Source organism: Mandrillus leucophaeus, unplaced genomic scaffold (genome assembly GCF_000951045.1).
Source record: "Mandrillus leucophaeus isolate KB7577 unplaced genomic scaffold, Mleu.le_1.0 Scaffold64, whole genome shotgun sequence".
In the NCBI taxonomy this organism is placed as follows: domain Eukaryota; kingdom Metazoa; phylum Chordata; class Mammalia; order Primates; family Cercopithecidae; genus Mandrillus; species Mandrillus leucophaeus.
The window spans coordinates 6,073,270-6,098,535 of NW_012106919.1; the positions used below are offsets into that span (position 1 = coordinate 6,073,270).

At 43.3% G+C, this 25,266-nt stretch overlaps 1 protein-coding gene and 1 pseudogene across 1 annotated transcript; one reads left to right on the forward strand and one right to left on the reverse strand.

Annotated features, from left to right (window-relative positions):
• Window positions 1–1,799: 1,799 nt before the first annotated feature.
• On the forward strand, window positions 1,800–16,156 carry LOC105554406 (chromosome unknown open reading frame, human C1orf137). Its single transcript, XM_012000864.1, is given in 5 exon segments — window positions 1,800–2,002; window positions 2,387–2,563; window positions 3,119–3,215; window positions 15,558–15,613; window positions 16,072–16,156. Coding segments are annotated over 5 exon segments (618 nt in total).
• A 7,610-nt stretch (window positions 16,157–23,766) lies between these two features.
• On the reverse strand, window positions 23,767–24,738 carry LOC105554379 (annotated as a pseudogene).
• Window positions 24,739–25,266: the final 528 nt, after the last annotated feature.

Here is a 25,266-nt window from a genome sequence, read left to right on the forward strand (position 1 = left end):
GGTTAGAAGATGGTGACCCTGAGTAAAGCCATTCAAGTTAAAATAAACAGAATAGAAGAGAAACGAGTGTTTTCAGGCCACCCACATTCTCTCTTTTCTGTCTGCTCTCTCCATTGCCCACCCACCTAACCACTACCCCTCTCAGAGTACACCTTTTCCTGCCCGTGTGCTCAGTCTCTTCTCTCGCCTGCCCACGGAGGTGTACTCTCTTTTACAGGCAGGACACTAGGTTGCCCTACAGATGATGCTTCCCTAACAGGGTCCACTAGTGTAGGAGGAGTGCTGGGGTGGTAAACAGAATGTGGGCTCTGGAAGATCTAGGTTCAAAGCCTGGCTCTGCCACTTCCTGGTTGTATGACCTTGGACAAGTTCCTTGACCCTTTGAAGCCTCGGTTTCTATATTATAACACAGGATAACTGTATTTACCTTGAGTGCATATTGTTAAGGATCTGAGGGTGCAATATCTACGTAATCTCTTAGCATCGTGCCTGGCCCATCGTGAAAAGTGGTCTTGCCTACTCTCCAATGTGGGACATTTTTGTTCCCTCTTCCTGAGAGACTCAGCCAGCTGGTCCTCCTGGGCATCTCCTGCTTTTCATTCAAGACTAGATCAGACACAACCTCTTGTGAAAGCAACTTAGCTACCCCCCTGCCTGTCCTCTTTCACGCCATGTGCCTGCTGCTCTCCGCCGCTGCTGTGGCACCTCCGCATGCCTCTGCTGTAGTGTGTCCATGCTAGATTGTCATTCTCTGTTGAAAAGTCTTCCTCCCACTAAGCTCTGAGCTTCCTCGGGGTTGGCAGCTTGCCTTTCTGATCACTCTTCCTAGTGCAGTGCCTGTACACATAAGTTTTCAATGAAGTTTGTTGGGTGTATGAATGAAGTAAAGAAAAAACTAATTCATTAACTCATGTTTACCTACAGTATACTTGGTGGATAAAAGTCATGGCTCTATTCTACAGGGCAGTGGCAGCCACCAGGACTAAGGGACAGTGTATGCCATAGTCTCTATCGTTCAAATGCCTTTGGCTGTAAGTAACAAAAGATGCAATTCACAATGGCTTAATAATAAGAAAATTTATTATGCCCCATAGCAAGAGATCCAGAGATAGGCAAGCTCCAGAGATGGTTAATTTATTTCTTCAGTAATGTCATAGAAGACCCAGTTTCTTCCAACTCCCACCCTAGCTATCTTCATCGGGTTGCATTTTTCTTCACGGTAACTCTCCTCAGAGCGAGAAGTAAGGCACAGCTGTACTAAGCAGATCCAATCCAGATAATATGACAGTGGCTGCTTCTCTTTTTATAAAGGGGAAAGCCTCTTTTAGAACCCCCAGCCCTACCTAGTAGACTTCTGCTCATGGTTTTGGTCAGAACTAAGTCATGGGTCCTTTTGAAACACCAGTTATTAGCACAGGGAAAGAGAATGCTATGAACAGCTTAGGGCAAACATGTGGTCATGAATAGGACATGTTGCCAAGCAGACTGGAGTTATGTTAGGAAGGGAGAAGCGCAGGGATACAGTTATGTTGGATAAGCAGCCACACAGCTTGCTGCTGTGTGCATTTATTCATTCAACAGATATTATCTATTATATACCCAGCATTGTGCTGGAGGTTGTGGACAGTAGTGAACAAGAGAGACAAGATCCTTCGCCTGCCAGGCCTTCCCCTCACCCCCTGCGCTTTGAGATGGAGAGGGTGTCCAGGCCTCCCCACTTCACCCTCTGAGGTGAGGAGGCGTCCAGGGCCTCGCATCTCAGCACGGGACTGACGGGCTTGCCCTGACCTCTCGCAGGCATGAACGCCGCTGTCTGGGTCATGACACACATGGGCATTTATGTGGGCGCCAAAGTCTTCCTCATCTACAAGGTAAAGCTGAGGCGAGCTCTGTGTATGTGGGGAGCAGGAGCCTCCTGGGGTGCAGGCTGGGGTCTGGTCTGTGTGGGTCACCCTGGGAGCCCTCAGATGACCCTGGTGGAGCTAATGTTTCAGACGTTCCAGTAAGGAAAGAGACAGTGGCCATGTAAACAAATAAACAAGATCCTTGTAGAGTGCCGTAACTGTCATAAAGAAATCAGCAGAGCAGTGGACAGAGTGTGAACAGGGCCTGCACTGGAGGTGGACATGGAAGGTCCTTCTGAGAAGGTAACATCTGATGAAGTAGGGAGCAACAAGTCCGGGGCAGATCAAGAGAGAAGACTCCAAGCAGAGCCAACAGCGAGTGCAAAGGCCCCAAGGCAGGAATGAGGTGGCTGTGTGGCTGGAGCAAAGTCTGTGCCTAATGACTGATCAAAAGTTGCTTCTGGCACCCAGCCTGGCTCCTGCCCCAAGCTGAAAACAGATCATCAGCAACAACTCTAGCTTCCCAAGCCTCTCCTGCCCAGACTTGCAGCTCCACCCAGGTCAGAGGCACAGCTGCAGGGACCACAGAACAATGGGCTCAGCTCTGTGAAGACAAGAAAAGCCACCATGGTTTTGACAAAGAACCCAGGAACGGCGTTAAAGGCTTCTTTGGGCAGTGTCCAATTTATGTAGCAATTTTCTTGGCCACATCTGCGGAGGTATAAAAAGACAGATATAAGGCAAGGATGGAACTACTTTATGTGTGTTGATATCCCTTCCCCACGGTTCTGTACACCTCAGAGCTCCTGCAGCGTGGCGGGTGATCCCAGTGGCTCCTATTTCACCTGGAGGCAGGACAGTGCTGCTGCCACGTATGGCAGCTCTGCCAGGGCTGAGGAGGCAGAGACTGTAATTCTCATTTTGGTGTACTCATCCCTACCACTTTTCTGCCACTGAGTTTTTGGGTGGGCATAAGTTCACTGGCAGCCTGGGTTCCCAGTCTTACTCTCCTCCAGGCCTGGTAGCTCTTCTTTCCTGCAGTGAAAACCTCTCCAAGGGTTTTAATGATCCTGCCCAGTTCTGACCTGCCACACCCATCACAGCCTGGTCAGTCCAGAGAGTACCGAGTCCTCCTGCTTCCTCTGTCAGCAGTGACATCAGGCATCTTCCCTAGGCTTCCTCTAGAAACTGGTCCCTTTTTGTCCCTCTTCCAGGTAGCCTTTTCCCCTGAATGTTGTTAATGGATTCATTTGATATCTTGTTTTCCTTTGAAGCTTTTGTGAAACTCGTGTAGACTCATGGAGCATCCAAATGAGGTAACATCACCATCAGTGCTCCTTCCCTGGCTCACTGCCTCGGGAAACCAACCTGGTAGGTGTTTCTGAGACTCTCAGTGTCTATGGAAGTCCCTGGGGATTTCTCACTCAAATCTGCAGAGTGTTTAGTCTTCCTGGACTTTTGGCTCTAGGCAGTTTGCTTGGAAGTATTGAAGGAGAGTAGCTCCCTGACCCCCATGTGATAATATTATAGGGCCTCAGAGCATGCTTGTTTGGCATTCTAGGGGTTGGGAGATTGGTGAGACACCCCAGATGTCTGCTTGACTTCAGGGTGGCTGATAACAGTAGAGACCACCACCCATGACCCGGAACCGCAGCTTCCTCTGACTTGCAACTGTGCTGCTGCCTGGGACGGATTCCTTTCTTCTTAAGGTTGAACTTTCTCTTAAGGAGTCCATGTTTGGGTGTTGTCCCTAACCACCCCACCTCCCCCGCTCCCTGTCCTAAGTTCTGCAGGCACCAGGGACCCCAGTTATGGACACAGGCGGGTTCTTTCCCTGGAGCTCCAGAATCCAGGTAGAACCTGGGAAGGGATGGGAAAAGAGGTCATTCCATCATTTGGACAAACCTAAATCTAAATTTAGCCCCAGCCTGCTATAGAATATCAGTATGAAAGAAACTCTGGACGTTATTAGGTCAACTGCTTCATTTTGCAGATGAGAAAACAGAGGCCCAGAGAGGTGAAGTGGTTGAACTAAGAACATGGACCTCATGGCAGAGCTGGACTGACCGTATCTCCTGACTTTGAGTCTGGGTCTCCATTCACTGTGCCTTCTGCCCTTGTTGTTTTTGAATTTTATAAAAGGTCCTTCACATTCAAAAGCCTCTTCTTTCTGTTCCCCTGCCCACCCTCTACCTTGTAGAACTTCTGATAAGATGCCTAGGCCATGAGTGGCATTCTTGGGCTGTCTTGAGCGTGAAGACACCTTTGTGGCTAGCCTCCTTGAGCACATATGGGGCGTCGACATATATTTATTGAATCAGATTAGGACATAATTTTCCTTTTTTTTTTTGTGAGACGGAGTTTCGCTCCTGTTGCCCAGGCTGCAGTGCGATGGCGCAATCTCAGCTCACCGCAACCTCCGCCTCCCAGGTTCAAGCAATTCTACTGCCTCAGCCTCCCAAGTAGCTGGGATTACAGGTGCCTGCCACCATGCCCAGTTAATTTTCTATTTTTAGTGGAGACGGGGGTCTCTGCATGTTGGTCAGGCTGGTCTCGAACTTCCGACCTCAGGTGATCTGCCTGCCTCAGCCTCCCAAAGTGCTGGGATTACAGGCGTGAGTCACCGCACCTAGCCAATTTTCAGTATTTTAATTCTCCAATAGTATATTAATAGAACTACTGCAAAAATAAAAGTGCATATTTTCCACTTAAATAATTAGGTTAAATCAACTTAGATTTTTATTTTTCCTGCAGGACTTACAGCTTATAATGGGCTAAAAAGCACTGTGACTGTTGGCCAGGCATGGTGGCTCACGCCTGTAATCCCAGCACTTTGGGAGGCCGAGGCGGGCAGATCATGAGGTCAGGAGATCAAGACCATCCTGCCTAACACAGTGAAACCCCATCTCTACTAAAAAAAAAAAAAAAAAAAAATTAGCCGGGAGTGGTGGTGGGTGCCTGTAGTCCCAGCTACTCAGGAGGCTGAGGCAGGAGAACGGCTTGAAGCTGGGAGGCAGAGCTTGCAGTGAACCAAGATCGTGCCACTGCACTCCAGCCTGGGCAACAACAGAGTGAGACTCTGTCTCAAAAAAAAAAAAAAAAAAAGCACTGCGACTGTGGCCATTTAACATGAACTCCAGAAAGTGTTCTCCATACCGTATTTTGTGAAAAGCTGCACAAAGGTGGATGCATGGAAAATTGAAGGTTTGCCTGATCCTCTACCAGGGAATCCTGGTTCTATGGAGCAGCCAGAGCTATGACTGGTCTCCAGGACAGGAATGTACCTGCTCCCTGGTGAAAGTGCCTCTCTGTGGCCTCAGGGCCTCTGTGAGGCAAGGCAGAGCTCCTGTCCCTGCATGAGCACACCTGGGGCTTCTGGAGTGGCTGAGACACTTATGCTCCCTGCTTCCTGCTTCCTGGAGCAGAATTTAAGGAAGACTACTGGGCTTTTGCCTCAGGAGACCAGACGAAACAAAACCTCCTTTCAGAGGGGCATTCTTCTGACTTTTTCTTCAAGTGGAATTGTGACTGTAGGTTTGGGTTTAAACATTGAATTTCAATTTTGCATACACACACCAAGAGGCCTCGGGGCAATGGGGGTGTTTGAAATGAACACCAGCCCGAGTCCTCTACCTGCCAAGTGTTCGATTAAGCTGCTTAGGTCTGTTTCCACCATCCTGTCTTTCAAATATTTATGTGGCAGATTATAGGCAAGCTTCAAAGGCAAGGAAATGCAAATCTGTTCTATAAATCATGGAATAACACAGCTGCTGTCTTCCTCAGTGTGACAGCTTACGAATGCCAGCATTTCTGTCTGCAGAAGGGGTGGTGGGAATGGGCTTCTCGAGTGCAGCCAGGCCTGTGTGCGTGCCTGTGTGTGTGTGTGTGTGTGTGTGTTGGGAGTAAGGAAGAGAGTAGGGAATACTAATAATATTCGCATTTTTGCAAAACAGCAGTTTTTTTGTTGTTTAAATTTCCCAGCAGTTAAGGAGTTAATTTATTTTGCTAATCTTAAAGAACTGTGGCGGGATAAAACCTCACCTGGGATCTGAGGCATCCAGAAAACTAGAGATGAAAATGGCTTTCGGTTTTGGGGAAATATACCTAGAACGTGAAGTAAGGGAAGAGAAGTCAACAGCAATAACTTTGGAGATTCCAAAATGAATTTAATTTAGTCTAAATGAATAAAAAGGTAATTGTGCATTGCAAATACTTATGCAAATTAAGTTTTGCCCCCAGGGTCTTAACAATCTGCCAGTGAAGCCCCCAGTGTGCCAAAGATTAGACTTTTGTGGGCTCTTTTTGGCTGTTGCCATGAACACATCGACTTGGTACACTGGTGTTCAGTGACCCATTAACATCCACCAAGACCAGCACTGGGGTTTATGGTCCTTGCCCAGCAGCTGGTTTTGGCCTGGTGTCATTCTAAGGAAAAACCTGGGAAAGCTGCAGTCAACAGCGTGCAGGGACCCAAAGGAAGATGCTGTATAAGACAAAATGAGTGGGGATAAGGTTTGCCATGTATTAGTCAGGATTCTGTTGCAAGTGACTCAAACTCACTTAGGCAATAGGGGGAATTTTCTGGGTCACTGAAGGGAACATTGAATAACCAAATCATGGGAAAGGAACGAAAGTAGTTGGGCTCGGGAACAGTTGGAACAAAAACTGGAATGCTGCTAGGACTGTCTTCCATCACCTGTCTTTACTTTTTCTCTGTGCTGGCTCCTAACATGGCTGCATATTAGGACTAGTAGATTTTGTGCCTAACGACTTCTCCTATTATAAAGACTGTTTTGCACCTGACAACTTTTGTCTCTGTAGAATCCTATTTTGAATAATCCCAGAAGAAGAAATTTTTGATTGGTTGAGCTGGGATCAGGTGTCCATGCCTGGACCAATCAACTGTAGAAAGAGGACCGAGCGTCATATAAAAACATGGCAGCTCTTACGGTAGTCGTGTTGATGATGGGTGGCTTTACCAAAAAAAAAAAAAAAAATGGAGTGGGGAAGCTTTGGACAGACAATCCAGTAAGCATCTACTACATTCTAGAGAGAGCTGGAAAAAAGACCAAAGAAGGCAAAGAAAGGGGGCCAGAAAAGATGGTGTGATGACGGAGTTGCATGTTGGAATTCATTGACTGACTCCTTGACATTCAGTATTCCATAGGATTCCTTAATGACACTAAATGCTCCTGGTTTTTCTATTTTTCTGATGGCTCTTATTCTGTCTCCTTGATTGTTCTAGAGCCTTCTCTTCTCTGCGCTGAGAATCTCCTCAAGATTACAGGCCCTTAGTTTTGTATCTTGCCTCTAGAGAAGACAAATAGATAGCTTCTTTCCAACTGCATAAACAGTATTCCCCGTCAGCACCCTCCTCTTACCTTCCAGAAGAAATCTACACTTGGATTTCCTTTAGTCACATTTAATGCCTTTCTTAAAAAGTGTGGTTCCTGAACCAGTCACATGAAAATTACCTGGAAGCTGATTGGAAACGCAGAATCTTGGGCCTTATCCCAAAACTGCTGAATCAGAATCTGCATTCTAACAAGATGACCGGGTACTTAGTAAGTCCATTAATTTGGAAAGCACCACTTTAAGCAATTAGAAAGGGAACACATAATCAATCTGCTCTCAGTGGCGAAATAAATGTTTTTTCACAATTTTCCTACCAGGTCAATGGCAACCCTGTCTAGAAACCCAGATTCACAACAACTCTCAAAATTACTTTTCCAATACTTTCTTGTCTTCATTACCTATGTCCAATCTATTACCAATTTCAACCTATTAATTCCACTGTCCAGTAGGTCTGTTTTTCCTAACCATGCCTTCCTCACTTTCTGCAGGCTCTAATAGATGCATTTGCCAGTCAGCCTCCTCATTTAAAAAACGGGTCAAATAATGCTTACAATGCCTCCTATACATATTTACATACAATACAAATTTAATGTGTAATTATCTTCATCCTGGTAGGACTGGTTTTCCACTATGGCTTTGTACACAGTTGTAAGGGATGTTGCAGATAACGTATTATTAACTGTAAAGTGCCAAAATCTATGAACAATTTTGATTTTAAATATATTCGAAGGGATTAAAGATTATTTCTAAAATTATTTTCCGTTATCTGCACTTTAATATGCTATAATGAATAACAGAGAAAGTGGTGGAATAATACCTGGTAGACCAGGAATTATAGATAGTAGTGTCTTACATATGAGCATCATCTATGATAGAGGTCAGCAAACTCTTTCTGTAAAAGGCCAGATAGGATTTTAGGCCTTCTGGGCCATATGGTCCCTGTTATAACTACTCAACTCTACCATCATAATGAGGAAGCAGCCAGAGGCAATACATTGCACATTGATTACTGTAGCTTTAAAGTAAGTCTTGATATCAAATTAAGTCCTTCAGTTTTGAACTTCTTTTTCAAAATTGTTTTGGCTAACGTAGGTTATTTTTATTTTTTACAAATTTTAGGTTCAGTATAAAAAATGGTTAAAGAAAAAATGCCTGCTGGGATTTTGATTGGGGTTGCATGTAATCTGTAGATCAATGTGATGAGAATTGACAGCATAACAATATTGAATTTTCCAATTCACAAACGGGTATGTCTCTCCATTTTCCAAAGGTCTTTAATTTCTTTCAGTAGTTTTTTTTGTAGTTTTTAGCATAGGTTCTATACATGCTTGGTTAAATTAATTCCAAAATATTATCTATTTCTGATGCTATTGTAAATGATGTTTTACATTTTAATGTCTCACTTATTTGTTGCTTGAATACAGAAATACAATTTTTTCTGTTAACTTTGTATTCTACAACCTTACTAGATTCACTTATTAACATAGTAGACATTCAGGATAGACTTGTTAGTATTTTCTAGATAGAAAATTATGTATATGACTGGGCATGGTGGCTCATGCCTGTAATCTTAGCACTTTGGGAGGCTGAGGTGGGAGGATTGCTTGAGGCCACGAGTTTGAGACCAACTTGGGCAACACAGCAAGACCCCATCTCTATTAACTAAAAGAAGAAAAGAAAAGAAAAGAAAATTGTGTACTATGTGAATAAAAAAAGTTTAACTTCTGTTTTTCTAATCTATAAGATTTTATTTTATTTTGTAGGTGTTATTTTACTGGTGGGACACCAATATAATGTTGAATGGAAGATAAAAAACAAACATTCTTGCCTGGATCTCAATATTAATGGGAAAATGTTGAGTCTTTCAATATTAATTTACAGTATTCGCTCACGTTTTTCATTGATTCCTTTATTAGGTTAAGATAGTTGTCTTTTATTCCTAGTTTACTGAGTTTTAAAAATCGTAACAAGGTACTGAATTTCATCAGATGATTTTTCTGCATTATTGTAAATGATCATAGGATTTTTCTTTTTTATTCTGTTAATGCGATGAATGACAATGATTGATTTTCAAATGTTAAATAGCCTTGCATGCCTGGAATAAACTCCATTCAGTCATGATGTATTATCATTTTAATTATATTTCTGGATTCTAGTTGCTAATAGTTTGTTAAGAATTTTTTCTCTATGCTATGTTCATAAGGAATTAGACTATAATTTTCTTTTAATGTCTTTGTCTGGTTTTGTTGTTAGAATAATGGTGACTTCATAAAAGGAGTTAGAAAGTATTTCTTCCCCCTCTATTTTCTGAAAGATTTTGCTTAAGACTGATATTATTTCCTTTTTAGATGTTTGATAGAATTCATTATTTAATCTATCTAGGCCCAGAGTCCACTTTGTCAGAAGAGTTTAAGTTATAAATCCAATTTATTTAGGCTTAACATAGAATTGATGAGATTTTCTATTTCTTCTTGTGTCAATTTGAGTTATTCATGTTTTCAAAGGAATTATCCATTTCAACTAAACTTTTTAATTGGTTGGCATAAGTGGTTCATAATATCCCCTTTTTATTTTTTAATGTCTATAAGACTTATAATGCTGTTCCTTCTTTCATTATTAATATTTATTTTTGTGTTTTTACTTTTTTTTTCTTTATCTGTCTTGCTGGTAGAAGTTTATTTTTTATTTTTAGGGGTTGTTTTCTCTTTAATGGAAAACAAAGCTTATATTGAGGATTTTTTTCATTCATCAAACATTAGCTTGGAATTGACTGTCATAGTGTTGGGAGTGTGGTGGGGGAGGGACTACAAAAAGCAGAAGATAGTTTTTACTTTCTTTTTTAAAATTTTTTAAATTTTACTTTAAGTTCTGGGATACAAGTGGAGAACATGTAGGTTTGTTACATAGGTATACGTATACCAGGGTGGTTTGCTTCACCTAGCAACCCGTCATCTAGGTTTTAAGCCCCTTATGCATGAGCTATTTGTCCTAATGCTCTCCCTCCTCTTGCCCCCCATCCCCCTGACTGGCCCCGGTGAGTGTTGTTCTCCTTCCTGTGTCTATGTGTTCTCATTGTTCAACTCCCACTTATGAGTGAGAACGTGTGGTGTTTGCTTTTCTGTTCCTGTGTTAGTTTTACTGAGGATGATGGCTTCCAGTTTCATCCATGTCCCTGCAAAGGACATTAATCTCATTCCTTTTTATTGCTGCATAGTATTCCATAGTGTATATGTACCACATTTTCTTTATCCAGTCTGTCACTGATGGGCATTTGGATTGGTTGGTTCCATGTCTTTGCTATTGTAAATAGTGCTGCAATAAACATGTGTACATGTGTCTTTATAGTAGAATGATTTGTATTCCTTTGGGTATATACCCAGTAATGGGATTGCTGGGTCAAATGGTATTTCTGGTTCTAGATCCTTCAGGCATTGTCACACTGTCTTCCACAATGTTTTAAGTAATTTGCATTCCCAACAGTGTAAAAGCATTCCTATTTCTCCACAGCCTCACCAGCATCTATTGTTTCTTGACTTTTTAATAATCACCATTCTGACTGGCATGAGATGGTATCACATTGTGGTTTTGATTTGCATTTCTCTAATGATCAGTGATGTTGAGCTTTTATTAATATTTTTTTTTTGCCACATAAATGTCTTCTTTTAAGAAGTGTCTGTTCATATCCTTTGCCCACTAGAAGTTTATTTTCTTCATTGAATTTTTTTTCAAAGAATGAATGTTTGGATTTATCAGTTTTCTTTGCTATTTGCATATTTTCTGTTGTACTGATTTCCTTTTTTATGTTTATTATTTCCTTTCTTCTATTTACTTGAAGTTTATTTTGCTGTTGTTTTCCAGTTTCATAAGGTAGAAGCTTAGGGCATTGATTTTTAAACTTTTTTTCTTCTAATGTAAGCATTAAAGTTGTTAATTTCTGTCTAAGTACTTCTTTAACTGTATCCACATCTATCTATCTATCTATCTATCTATCTATCTATCTATCTATCTATCTATCTATATCTATCCAATCTATTTTGTTCAACGTATTTTCTAATTTCGCAAAATATTTTCTGACCTTATCCATAGGTTATTTTAAAGTTCGTTGTTTAATTTTCAAATATTTGTGGATTTTGTAGATTTTTTTCTTCTTGTTTTTTAATGTAGTTCCGTTGTGGTCTGGTCAGAGAACATACTCTGTATAGGGTTTGAATATCTTTAAATTTATTGAAACGTATTTTATGGCCAATTATGTGCCCTCTGTGTCCTCTAAGATAAATGTTCTATTTTCACTTACAAGGAGTGTGTGTTTCATAGTTGGCTGTCTGGAGTATTCCATAAATATCAATTAAGTTTGATTGTTTGATGGTGTTGTTCAAGACCTCCATATACTTTCTAACTTTTGTGCCCTTTTGTTCTATCAACTACTGAGAGAGGAGTATTAAAAATCTCAGACTATACTTTTGTATTTGTGTGTTTTTTCTTTCAGTTCTGTCAGTTTTTTCTTTGTGTATTTTCAAACTTTATTATTAGGTGCACATACATTGACTGTTGTAAATATTCTTGATCAATTGACCCTTTTTTATGATGAAATATTTCCCTTTAATCTGGAAATATTTCTTATCATGAAGTCTACTTTGTCTGATATCAAAGTAGCCACTCTAGCTTTATAATTAATATTTGCCTGGTATGTCTTCTTCTGTTCTTTAACTTTTACCTATATGTATCTTTGTATTAAAAAACTAAGCCTCGTAGAAAACAAATAGTTGGATGTTGCTTTTCTACCAGGTGTAATAGTATCTCTTAATAGATGATTTTGGTCCTATTATACTTTTCTACCAAGTATAATGGTATCTCTTAATAGATGATTTTGGTCCATTTTTACCTAATACAATTCTTAATGTGGCTGTGTTAAATCAGTTAACTATTGACTTATTGGTTTCAGTTTTTCTTTCGTTTTGTTTTCCTTTCTCTCTCCCTTCTTTTGAATTAAAAAATTTATTATTTCATTTTATTTTCACTATTGTCTTATTAGCTATAACTTTTTAAATAGTTTGTTCTAGGGTTGATATAATACATCTTTTATTAATTTTTTTCTTCTATAATGTAGAATCTGCCTTTAAATCTGCCTAGTGGGCTTTTTGTTTTAGATATTGGGATGTTTTTTAGCTTTAGATGGCTGATTTGTTTCTTTTTCTGTTTTTTGTTTTTGTTTTTGTTTTTGTTTTTGTTCTTTGAGATGGAGTTTCACTCTTGTTGCCCAAGTCGGAGTGCAATGGTGTGATCTTGGCTCACTGCAACCTCTGCCTCCCAGGTGCAAGCGATTCTTCTGCCTCAGTCTCCCAAGTAGCTGGAATTAATAGGTGCCTGCCACCACGCCTGGCTATTTTTTTCTATTTTTAGTAGAGACAGAGTTTTACTATATTGGCCAGGCTGGTCTTGAACGCCTGACCTCTCAGGTGATCCACCTGCCTTGGCCTCCCAAAGTTCTGGGATTACAGGCATGACCCACTGTGCCTGGCCTGTTTCTTTTAATGATTTCCATTTACTTACTTATTATGTTCGTGTTTTCCCTTAATTGCTTGAACAAATCTATAATCGTTGTTTTAACGCCCTTGTTTGCTAATTCCATCTTTGTCATTTCTAGATCTGCTTCTATTGTCTGATTTTCCCTTTCATTATGGGTTACATTTTTTGTTTATGGCATGTCTAATAATTTTGACTGGATTCTGGCTATTGCGAATATTCCATTGTTAGCCTAAACTTTCTTGTGTTTCTTTACAAATTATTGATTTTTGCTCTTGCAATAGATTAAATTAATTTCAGATCAGCTTTATCCCTTTGAGGCTTTTTTAGAAAGAGTCTAGAGTATCTTTTGCTCTAGGACTGGTTTAGCCCTACTAGTAAGACATACTCTTTCCAGGATTTCACCTGAATGCAGCAAGTACTCAATGAGGTCTTCCCATTCTGGCTGAGCTGAACTCAAATATCTCCCAGTCCTGTGCAAGCTCTGGTAGTTGCTCAGTTTATAGTTCCCCGTAATTTATCTTTCCTTAATCATTATTATTTCCCGGGGTTTATGGAGTTTCACCTTAAACATGTGCATCTTATTATTTAGCCAAAGATTCAAGAGGATCCTCTGCAGATTTCTGGAACTTATTCTGTGTTGCTCTTTCATTCTGCTACTGTGTCTCACAAGTTCCATCCAGATGCCTCAGGCTTCCTGAACTCCAGTCTCTGACTTTTTGAGTCAATGAGACTGCCATACTCTGAATTCCCCTTTCCTGCAACTGGTCCAGAAAATGCATTGAAATAAAAGGCTAGGGCTATGGTAGGGCTCACCTCACTTGTTTGTCTTCTCTCTGAGATCTCATGCCTGAAATGCCTGTTGTTCAATAACTGAAAATAACTATTTCAGATATTAATATTTTTGTTTAATTTTCTAGTTGCTGACACTTGGTGGACTAGATGTGCACTAGTTACTTCGTTCTGACCATAAACAGTCTTATTAAAATTTAATTTTATGCTGTTTTTCATGAACACTCCTTTCCAGTCAATTTTCAGCTGATTCCTGTATACAATTTGATGTTCTTCAGTGTATTTAGACCTTTCAGGCCTTCCTCAAATGCATTTTCCCCTTCTTTCTATGCCTCACTCCATACAAAAGCTCTTTCAAACTCACCTTTTCCAGAAAACACCCTATGATTAATCCATTCACCCTCTTTATTCATCTGCCCTTTGTTGTAATTTGTACTTCGTTTCTACTACATTAAATTGCACTTCTGGCCATGTAGTTTTGTTAAGTTTTTGGCAGTTATTTTATGTGTGACTGTTTTGCTGATGATTATAAGCAGAAGCTTATAAATAGAAAAAGCCTGTCTTTCATTTATTCCCTTTGTTGCAAACCCACCTAATTCAACTGGCTGTTCCCAAGGTAAATATTGGTGACCCTCTATAGTTTGGTGGAGAGGCATTGTATTACGAAACAAACGAAGCTAAATAGCAGAGCTCTCATGTGATGGACCACTTCCAAGGCCCTGGGAGGGTCCCCAGCCATCTGTTTACATGGTAGATGGTTTTATAAATTTTGCCAAGGACAGATTTGAACTACAATGGAATAAGGCACTCTCTCTTTCCATTATGAATTTCTTTCAGCCAGTCTCCCCTTTCAGGCGGTGGGGAGTGACCGTAAGCATTTTGGGGATCTAGTTAAGGAAAGTTGAGTTGGTGATACATTTAGCTGCGGTTTAGTAGGAGGTATTTATGTGGTTTGCAGACATTTCCATGTATAGTTAACTTATTCCTAGCTGTCCTGTGCAGGAATATTCTTACCACCCACGGGGCAAACTTACCGAGTGATATAACAGGAAGATACGGAACCAGAGCACCTATGAGCATGAACCTATGCTATGGCACCCAGCACTGGATCCTTACAGGGAGAGGGGAAGAAACAAGGTTTTAATTGTGCAAAGCCAGAAACTAATCTCTGGAAGTGTCTTTCCATCAAGACATAAACAATTCCTAGTGGAGGATTCTGTTCTCATCCATTTCTAGTAAAGGGCATTCTGTCAGGAGTGTGCTTTATATGCAGTGTATACAATTATAAACACTCCATGATGTTTTCTTTTGTGAAGATATTATGCAAAACTAAATTCATCAGAATTTTTCTGTTTATAGTGCACAACCTTGTGGAAGAACTACAAAGAGTGAACTTGTCTATTGAAGTTGCATGTTTTATGAATCTTAAAAATTAACATGGAAAAAATTTTGATCAACCAAGTTAGAGGAAGCACTGAATTATTTTATTCTCTCTATAGAAAGTATTACCACATGGTGGTGACATGAAGAGGCCATCAAGGAGGACGCAGCAAAAAAGTAAGAAAATGTATTACACAGCCATATCAACCATTAATTAATAGAAATATTATGTTATTTGGGGGATTTTTGTGGTATTTGTAAACTTTTCAATATTTGAAGTCATTGGCCGGGCACAGTGGCTCACGCCTGTAATCCCAGCATGTTGGGAGGGCACAGCAGGTGAATCACCTGAGGTCAGGAGTTCAAGATCAGCCGCCAACATGGTGAAACCCCGTCTCTACTAAAAATACAAAAATTATCCAGGCATGGTGGTGCAAGCCTGTAATTCCAGCTACTCGGGAGGCTAAGGCAGGCGAATTGCTTGAACCCTGGAGGCAGAGGTTGCAGTGAGCTGAGATCGCGCCACTGCAGTCCAGCCTGGGAGACAAAGTGAGACTCCATCTCAAAAAGAAAAAAAAAATTGAAGTCTTTTTTTCTCATTCTGTATTCATTTTCATCGCTAATTTTGTATTTATAATTTTTAATACATCTTTTTCAGAGAAGACCCTGAAGGTATGTAAGTCTCAGGCCCCACAAAAGTTGGATCCAACCTTGATGAGGTGAAGATATTGGCTCTTCCTCCTTCTTAACCTTGTTATCGGGTGATATGGTTTGGCTGTGTCCCCACCCAAACCTCATCTTGAATTGCAGCTCCCATAGTTCCTACATATTGTAGGAGGGACCTGGTGGGAGATAATTGAATCATGGGGCGGTTCCCCCATACTGTTCTCGTGGTAGTAAATACGTCTCACAAGATCTGATGATTTTATAAGGGGTTTCCCCTTTCACTTGGCTCTCATTTTCTGTGTTGTCTGCTACTTTGGTAAATATTAACTAACCATCCCTGGAGTACGCATTCCCAATTACAGCAAGTGATCATCCCTTGGGTGCAGATTACATCTAAATAACATACACAAGCAAATCACACTGCCAATGCTGAAGCGTTTCAAAGTAAATTCAGACATAAACATAAACAAAGTAAACAGAGAATATAACGTACGTATCTCTTCTGTTACAGTTGCTTTTTCATTGAGTTCTGTGGAGCTCAGGTTCCTGTGGAGGGTAGCAGAAGGGAAACTTCAATTACAGCATATATGGTCTGATCTGTTCTACATATTAAAGTTCATACTATTTTCTTTGTGATAAATGAAGGGTGTTCTGCTGCATCTGAAACTAGTGCTCTAGCACTAACCACCTGTCTCTATAACACGTACACTCAAAGTTACAATGAAAGCCCAAAGATGTGCTTGAGTTAGCTTATGTCAATGAAAATGTTGCTAGAGACTTGGTGTAGATCTGCTGAGCTGCGTGTGAAAACTACAGTGTAATCTGATTCTCCTCTCCCTCTCTCTTTTCACCACCGTTGTTGTCAATATATATTCCTTCCACATTTTACCCAAGAAAACTTAGTATACTGGGGTCACATTCTCCATAATCAAGTTGCCAAACAAAAAGACTTCTGGAATAAAAGACTTCTCCTAACTTGGGGAAGAGCGCTTAGGGGGGAAGAGATGAGAGATGGTCAGAGCTGGGATGTATTTAATCTTGGTCTGCAGTGGACATTTATTATCTGCCAAGACCCCTTCTTTCTGGCATGGACATCCCCCCAGTGATGAGGCTCTATAAGGGCTTCTCTCGTTTTCCCTTGGACTGTGAGATGACCTAATTCTCCAAAATATTAACCAGGTGCTTTCTTTTTTTTTTTTTTTAAGACGGAGTCTCGCTCTGTTGCCCAGGCTGGAGTGCAGTGGCGCGATCTCGGCTCACTGCAATCTTCGCCTCCTGGGTTCACACCATTCTCCTGCCTTAGCCTCCCGAGTAGCTGGGACTACAGGCGCCCGCCACCTCGCCCAGCTAGTTTTTTGTATTTTTTAGTAGAGACGGGGTTTCACCGTGTTAGCCGGGATGGTCTCGATCTCCTGACCTCGTGATCCGCCCATCTCGGCCTCCCAAAGTGCTGGGATTACAGGTGTGAGCCACCGTGCCTGGCTAACCAGGTGCTTTCTTTCTTTCTTTCTTTTCTTTTCTTTTTTTTTTCTTCAGATGGAGTTTTGCTCTTGTTGCCCAGGCTGGAGTGCAATGGTGCAACCTCAGCTCACTGCAACCTCTGCCTCCTGGGTTCAAGCGATTCTCCTGCCTCAGCCTCCCGAGTAGCTGGGATCACAGGCATGCGCCACCATGCCTGGCTAATTTTGTATTTTTAGTAGAGACGGGGTTTCTCCATGTTGGTCAAGCTGGTCTCGAACTCCCCACCTCAGGTGACCCGCCCACCTCTGCCTCCCAAAATGCTGGGATTACGGGAGTGAGCCACTGCGCTTGGCCTAACCAGGTGCTTTCAAAGGTGTTTTGAACCAAGAAGCAAACCCTGCCCTGTTGGACACAAAGCTGGGAACATGTGAGATGGGAACTGCTGGCATCCCTGCCTCCAGCACTGAGAGGAAAGCCAGCCGGAGAACATAGAGCTGCCTGCAGCAAGCAGGAAAAAAGGGTGAGGAGAGAGTGTCCTGAGAGCCTCCAGCTTCTGGTTCTAGTGGCCACTGATGTCCAACCCTGTTTCTGCCCTTCTTGTTTTGGTTACAGGAGCCCACAAATCCTCTCTATCATTGGTGCTTATTAGAATTGAATTTCTGTCATTTTTTTAAAACCAAGAATGTACAAAACAATGCACTGGCTATGGCAGCAAAATTATAGAGCCTGATATAAGAAAAGAAATAGAAGCCACAAGAAGAATGGAGGAAATCTCCAGTAATTCACAGGAAATAAAATAACCAGGGAGAATAAAACTTTGCAGTCTTGGGTGTCTGCACCCCAGGCGACAGAGGTGGTATTGAAACAAGTGACCTTGAGATCACAGCTCAGGAAAGCCCATGTGACTGTGCTGGTTCTCTGAGCCCAGGGAGGTGGGATGGCAGCAATGGAACAGCATTCCTTTCTCAAAAGACAGACCTGGGAGGTAGTGGAGTGGAGGAGACCATGTGTTAAGATGAGAGCTCCTGCATGAAAATCCACAAACCATGAGTAGAGAGAGTAATGGAGAAGGTAAGGAGAGAGAGGGAAGGGGGACTGTGGCCTGCACACAAGGTTGTGCAGCCAGATGTAAGGCCTGGAAGCCACGCTCCTGAGAATCACAGTGCACATGCTGGGTTGGGGCAGAGAGCCACATGCAGCTCACTGGCAGGCAGAATCAGGGGCTGGAGGCATAGAAAGCCAAGAGCCAGGCAGCAGCAACTGGCTGACCCTGGTAGGCAGTTCCAGGTGTGGGCACGTCTGGGCGCAGGGACTGGAAGCAAAACTGATTGACTCAGGAGTAGACAAATATGGGTTCAAGGTCAATCAAAAAGCAGAAACCAGGTGACACAAGTGAGTCAAATCTAGAAAGAGAGTTGTAAAAGTGGGCAGACACAGGTAGAGGGAGGACCTAGGAACAGAGGCTAGAAACCAGAAGGGGTCTGCTGGGGTGGATGGACGAGCGGCAGGAGCCAACAGACACAAAGATGCGCATAGAATTTCACCAGATGGCTGTCTGCTGCTGAGCTGTGGAGCTGTGGCTTTTCTTCCTGCTTGTCCACAAGCGGGTGACTCTGCCCTCGGGGTTCAAAGGCATGAGCAGGCCTTCTGATGACACATTTGACAACGCTGGCACAGGGGCAAGATTGAGTGGGGATAGCTGGGAATTTCCTTCTCCTAGACCCTGGGTGTCTGATAAATTCTCCTCATATTGACAATTTCGTCTTTCATAGTTTAAAGAAAGAAATGAGAGGGACTGCTACCCTGCACCTAAGCACAGGGGTCATGCTCTGCAGAAGTGGAAGTGACAGGGACCCTGAGAGGAGCCATCTTTTGCAAAGTTGGTGGCATCCGGGGCTCAGGCAGAACCCATTCTGAAAGCAGGGTTCAGACGTGTTCGGAAAAGAGACTCTCAATGAGAAGACAGCTCAAGAGGAAAGGGAGGCTAATTGGAGCTAACTGTATTTTGTTAACAGATGATAGCAAGAAGGCAGAACTCGGGCTGTGTGTGGTGGCTCACTGCTGTAATCCCAGCATTTTGGGAGGCCGAGGCGGGGGGATCACCTTAGGTCAGGAGTTCAAGACCAGCCTGGCCAACACAGCAAAATCCTTTCTCTACTGAAAATACAAAAAAATTAGCTGGGTGTGGTGATGTACGCCTATAGTCCCAGCTACTCAGGAGGCTGAGGCAGGAGAATTGCTTGAACCTGGGAGACGGAGGTTGCAGTGAGCCGAGATCATGCCACTGCACTCCAGCCTGGGCAACAGAGCAAGACTCTGTCTCAAAACAAAACAGGCAGAACTCCTCAAATTGTACTTTACTTCCCAGTTCTCAGTCAAGAAGACCCATCTTCAGACTGGAAAGGGCAGAATTAGTGCTGGTTAGAGGGAACCAAAGCCATATATAATTGCTCTGAGCAGACTTCACATACCCATTAAATACCCCCGCAGAATTTAGCCCTTGCAAAGGGTTCCTCAGATATTTCTGAGATTCCCCCTGGGTGACGGGCTGCGAATGCTTGTTCACCACCCCAAATCATCCCCTGATGCTAATGACACTCAGGAGACGGACCCTCTGCAGGGCATAGCTAGCCAGCTCTGCTGCTGCCACCACCTGGGATGAGGGATGCTGGGTTTCCCTTTGCCTTCCATCCTAAACACAGAACACAGCATTCCCTGAGTCCCCAGAGCACAATCCTCTCTCTAATATACCAGCTGCACACGCGGAGGAATGTTTGCACCCCACCCATACCCCCATCTATGTAACCCCAAGGTCTAAAACAGTTTTTGGTAGACAGTAGGAGCTCAGTAAATCTCTGACTTTTAACAAGCGTTTAATAAACATTCAAAAGTGAAAGAAAGGGTTGAGCAAGGTGGCTCATGCCTGTAATCTCAACACTTTGAGAGAACAAGGGGAGAGGATTGCTCGAGCCTGGGAGTTCGAGACCAGCCTAGGCAACATAGCGAGATGCTATCTCTATTTTACTTTTTAAAAAGTGAAAGAAAGAACAAGGCAGAGAATAACTAACAACAATTAAAAGATGTTGTGAATTTCAGGATCCTCAGACTCAGATTTAGAAATGCCCAGTGATGAAAATGTACCTACCTTAAGCAGTCTGATGGCTTGGCGTGCAGAATATGTCTCTGTGGGCAGAAAAAGCTTCTCTGGGCTGAAAAAAATAGAAAAATGGGTCCCCTCTCCCCACCCACAAGGCAGGCAGATACCTTAGAAGACAGCGATCCCAGTTGGTGGGCAGGTCCTTGTCAGGTAAGGGTTTGGTTAGTAGGTGGTACCTTTGTGTCGAGAAAAAGACATGCCTTTCTCCCAGCAAGGGCAGCCCCCAGCAGGGTGCACAGCTTGGCCGCGCTCTGTTGGACAAAGCTGCACTGTCTTCCTACAGGGCTTCTATCCTGTCCTGTGGCGTGAGCCAGCACAACTGAACGCAGTCTAAGTGCCCTCAAATCAGGTCTACTCTGCCTGGAATCCCAGCCCCACCCCTCCCAAGACTGGGAAAGGGGAAGGGATTCTCAAGCTGCCTCCCTGCACTTATTTCCTACCGAACACCTGCTCCTCCCTGGTGACCAATGATGGGACATCTATTCCCCCAGGAAACCCGGCCCTCACTCCAGGCCCATGATCTCATCCTGTGGCACCCAGTACAACAGTCCCATCAGAACACAATAGTCTCAAGGGCTTTGGGGTCATTATACTTCAATAATGCCACTTGAAGGGCAGAAACTGTCCATTGAACACACTTAGTTCTCTTTCATAGGCTGTCATCTAGGGAGAGGTGAATATTCTGCCTGAATGTCCTTCTGTAGTCCTCTGGGCTGGCCGCTCTTGCAAACAATTGCTCTGGCAAAAAACATTCTCCACTCTGCAAGGATAAGCAAACACTAATTCACTACATTCCTACTGAGTTAAGAAATATTTCACTCCTTCCTGGAAAGCAAGAAAATTATAGAGACTTAGCTCAGGCTTGACCATATTCAAAAACATACACGACCAACACAAAACGTTTATCATCCAAACCTAAAATCATCATCCAGAATAATGATGACTTTATAATTGTTCCAAAGAGCACACTGGGCACTTGTTCCAGGCACATGTATGTAACAAAAAGACCCATGAAGTGTGACCCAAGGGCTGACTGTCCAGATGAATTCTGTGATGGTTAATATTAGGTGTCGACTTGATGGGATTGAGGGATGCCTAGATGGCTGGTGAAGCACTTTTTCTGGGTGTGTCTGTGAGGGTGTTTCTAGAGAAGACTGACATATGAGTCAGTGGACTGGGAGAGGAAGACCCGCCTTCACTGTGGATGGGCACTGTCTGGTCGGCTGCCAGCGTGGCAGAACAAAGCAGGCAGAAGAAAGCAGGCAGAAGGGGCATGCAGCTTGCTGGGGCTTTCTCTTTCTCTCTCCCTTCCAGAGCAGGCCGTCTTTTCTCCTTCTGCCTTTGGGCATCTGACTCCAGGTTATTCAGCTTTTGCACTCTGGGACTTGTACCAGTGGCCTCTGGGGTGCTCTCAGCCCTTCAGTCTCAGACTGGGAGCTGCACTGTCAGCTTTCCCTGTTTTGAGGCTTAGGGCTTGGACTGAGACACACTACCGGTTTTTCTCATTCCCCAGCTTGCAAGCCCTATTGTGGGACTTTGCCTTAGTAATTGTGTGAGCCAATTCTCCCTAATAAACTCATATATATACACACACACATGTATACAATTACTCAAGGTTCTCCAGAGGGACAGAACCAATAGGATACATGTATATATGTGTGTATATATACACAAATGTATACAATCCTATATATATGTATATGTATCCTATATATATGTATCCTATTGGTTCTGTCCCCCTGGAGAACCCTGAGTAATTGACCATCTTCTTTCTGAACAAAAATTAATGCTGGTTTGAATGGCAGTTTCTTCCAGATTCTACTCATATGGTTCTTAATGACAATAATAGGGTCCAGGATAAAAAAGTAGTTAAAGAAATGTAAAAGAGCTTCATGCAATTGGAGGCGGTGTCAAGTTTCTTGGCCCGAAAACATTTTACCCTTGGGTGCTAAGAAATCTTGCAAATGTGTTGCTTAGTTCTACCAATGATCTTTGTGGGACTGTAGTGAGCAAAACTGGTGCCATAGCACTGGACCCAGGCAAACGTCCTAAGTGCAAGAAATAGAAGGTAAATTCTGGAGATTACAGAACAGCAAATGACCTAGATTCTGGGTCATATTTACAAATAAATTGTTTAAAGAGAATTTATGAGCACCTACACAAGGAAGTAGTGATTACCAGTGTAACTAAAATGCAGGTTAGTTGCTCGCTGCATGTGGAGTCCAGCTAACAAGAGCAAGGTCTGATGCAAAAAAAAGCAAATTGATTCCAAAGTTAGCTTGGGGAAGGGGCACAAAGGGTCCTACCTTAAAATGTGCTGCTTCACTTTGGGAGCAGAAAGCAGGAATTTTTATAGGGTAAGGGAGGAAATGAGCGAGGTCAGGGGTCCCCCTCCTAGCTTGGTGTTGAGTTGGCACCTTCCTGGGCAGAAGTAAGTTGAAAAAGTGGCCAAGCGGGTGTGCTTTCGATTTGCCCTCCTGGTGGATGGAAGCCCTGAGGCAACCCTGGGAAGATGGAAGTTCTGAGGCAACCTCTGGAAGGGAAAGTTCCTTGGTGGGTGTGCTTTGGTCTGCAAATCGACCGTCAGCTCTCCAGGAGAGATCTGTCTTGGAGCACACAGTTAGAAAAACTTGCCCTGTAGGGAATGTCGGGTGAGGGGGTGGAGAATGGTTGTATTTGCATTTCTGAAAGGCTAAGGGAGCCAGGAAAATGAGAAAAGAGAGCGAGAAGGAAAAAAACAAACCACCTCTAGAAAAACAGGGGTGCTGGATTATACTAGGAGCTAGTATAGATTCACCCATAATGTTAAAGGCAAAGTAACCACTTTTCCTTTTTGAGAGGACTGTTCAACTCGGCAGACTCTGAGGTAGTGTGTATGTTTCAAGGAAGAGAACAAGGCTTTCACTCCATTTCTGACTTTTTAAATTACAGGTTGTACATCCATGGCTTGTGGTTTCTTGTGTTTTATTTGGCTCTGCCCAGCATTTATGACACTTTTAATTCAGTTGCTAACATTTAAAAACAGGGAGTGGGGCAAATCCTATTCTTGTGCCCAGTTATCCCTTACCCTTCCTTTGTTGCCTATGGGAGAGGTGTAGGTCCTCTCCCTACTCCCTCAGGCCTGGACAGGGGGCTTGCTTTGGCTAACAGGATGTAAGCAGAAGTGACCTGTGCTGCCTGGTGAGCAGTGGCTTGAAGAAGCACCACATGGGTCTGCGGGCCCTCTTCTCCCTCGGTCGCAAAACAATGTGTTCAGGATGAGTCTGGTTTACAGCTGGATCCTGGAACAAGAAGACATGCAGAGCAGAGCCACAGCTGTTGACAACATGAGCAGAAATGAACTTTTTTTTTTTCCAATCCTATTGTAAATGGATTTTTTTTTTTTTTTTCTGAGCACAGGGGACTTTATTGATGATATATGACAAGGTGGGGCTCCCTAGGTTCCTCCCTCTTCAGGGGATCTGCGTGGAAACTGTGAGGCGGGAAGATTCTCAGTGTAGTGGGGTACTGAGTGTGGCAGAAACTCCCCAGCAGTGAGGGCCTCTCTTTTCCTCTCATGCTGTCACTGGGGCTGGTGGTCTGGGGGTCTTACTCCTTGGAGGCGATGTGGGCCATGAGGTCCACTACCCTGTTGCTGTAGCCAAATTCATTGTTATACCCGGAAATAAGTTTGACAAAGTGGTCATTGAGGGCAATGCCAGCCCCAGCATCAAAGGTGGAGGAGTGGGTGTCACAGTTGAAGTCGGAGGAGACAAGCCTGGTGCTTAGCGTAGCCCAGGATGCCCTTGAGGGGGCCCTCGGATGCTACTTCACCACCTTCTTGATGTCATCATATGTGGCAGGTTTTTCTAGGCAGCAGGTCAGGTTCATGACCAACACGTTGTCACTGGGGACTCGGAAGGCCATGCCAGTAAGCTTCCCATTCAGCTCAGGGATGACCTTGCCCACAGACTTGGCAGTAGAGGCAGGGATGATGTTCTGGAGAGCCCTGTGGCTGTCACAACAGAGTTTCCCGGAGGAGTCATCCACAGTTTTCTGGGTGGCAGTGATGGTGTGGACTGTGGTCATGAGTCCCTCCACGGTACCAAAGTTGTCATGGATGACCTTGGCCTGGTGTGCTAAGCAGTTGATGGCACAGGGTGCGTTGCTGACTATGTTGCGGCTGTTGTCCTACTTCTCATGGTTCAAGCCCATCATGAACATGGGGGCATCAGCAGAGAGGACAGAGATGATGACCCCTTTGGCTCCCCGCTGCAAATGAGCCCCAGCCTTCTCCATGATGGTGAAGATGCCAGTGGACTTCACAACATACTCAGTGCCAGCATCACCCCATTTGATTTTGGTGGAATCTAGCTCCTGGATGATGATAATGGGATTTCTATTGATGACAAGCTTCCTGTTCTCAGCTTTGACGGTGCCATGGAATTCGCCATGGGTGGAATCATACTGGAACATGTAGACCATGTAGTTGAGGTCAATGAAGCGGTCTTTGATGGCAACAATATCCACTTTACCAGAGTTAAAAGGAGCCCTGCTGACCAGGCACCCAATACAGCCAAACCCATTTGAGTCCAGGCTTCAGCTTCACCATGATGTCTCAGGGATGCAGCTGGCACTGCACGAGAAGATGCAGCTGTCTGTTGAATGGGAGGAGCAGAGAGCTGGGATTTTCTTAATTGCTTTTTCATCCCCTGCCCGAGACAGAGTCTTGCTCTGCCGCCCAGGCTGGAGTTCAGTGGTGTAACCCCCACCTCCCCGGTTCAAGCAATTCTCTTGCCTCAGCCTCCTGAGTAGCTGGGATTACAAGCATGTACCGCTACAATGCCAGGCTAATTTTTGTATTTTTAGTAGAGATGGGGTTTCACTATGTTGCCCAGGCTGGTCTCAAACTCTTGACCTTGTAATCTGCCCACCTTGACCTCCCAAAGTGCTGGGATTACAGGTGTTAGCCACCGCTCCCGGCCCTCTTAATTGTTTTTTTAGAAAATTTGTTGTTAGTGTATAGAAACACTACTGATTTTTGATGTTGATTTTGTATCTTGAAACTGAAAAATTTGTTTATCAGTTCTAACAATTTTTGGCAGAGTC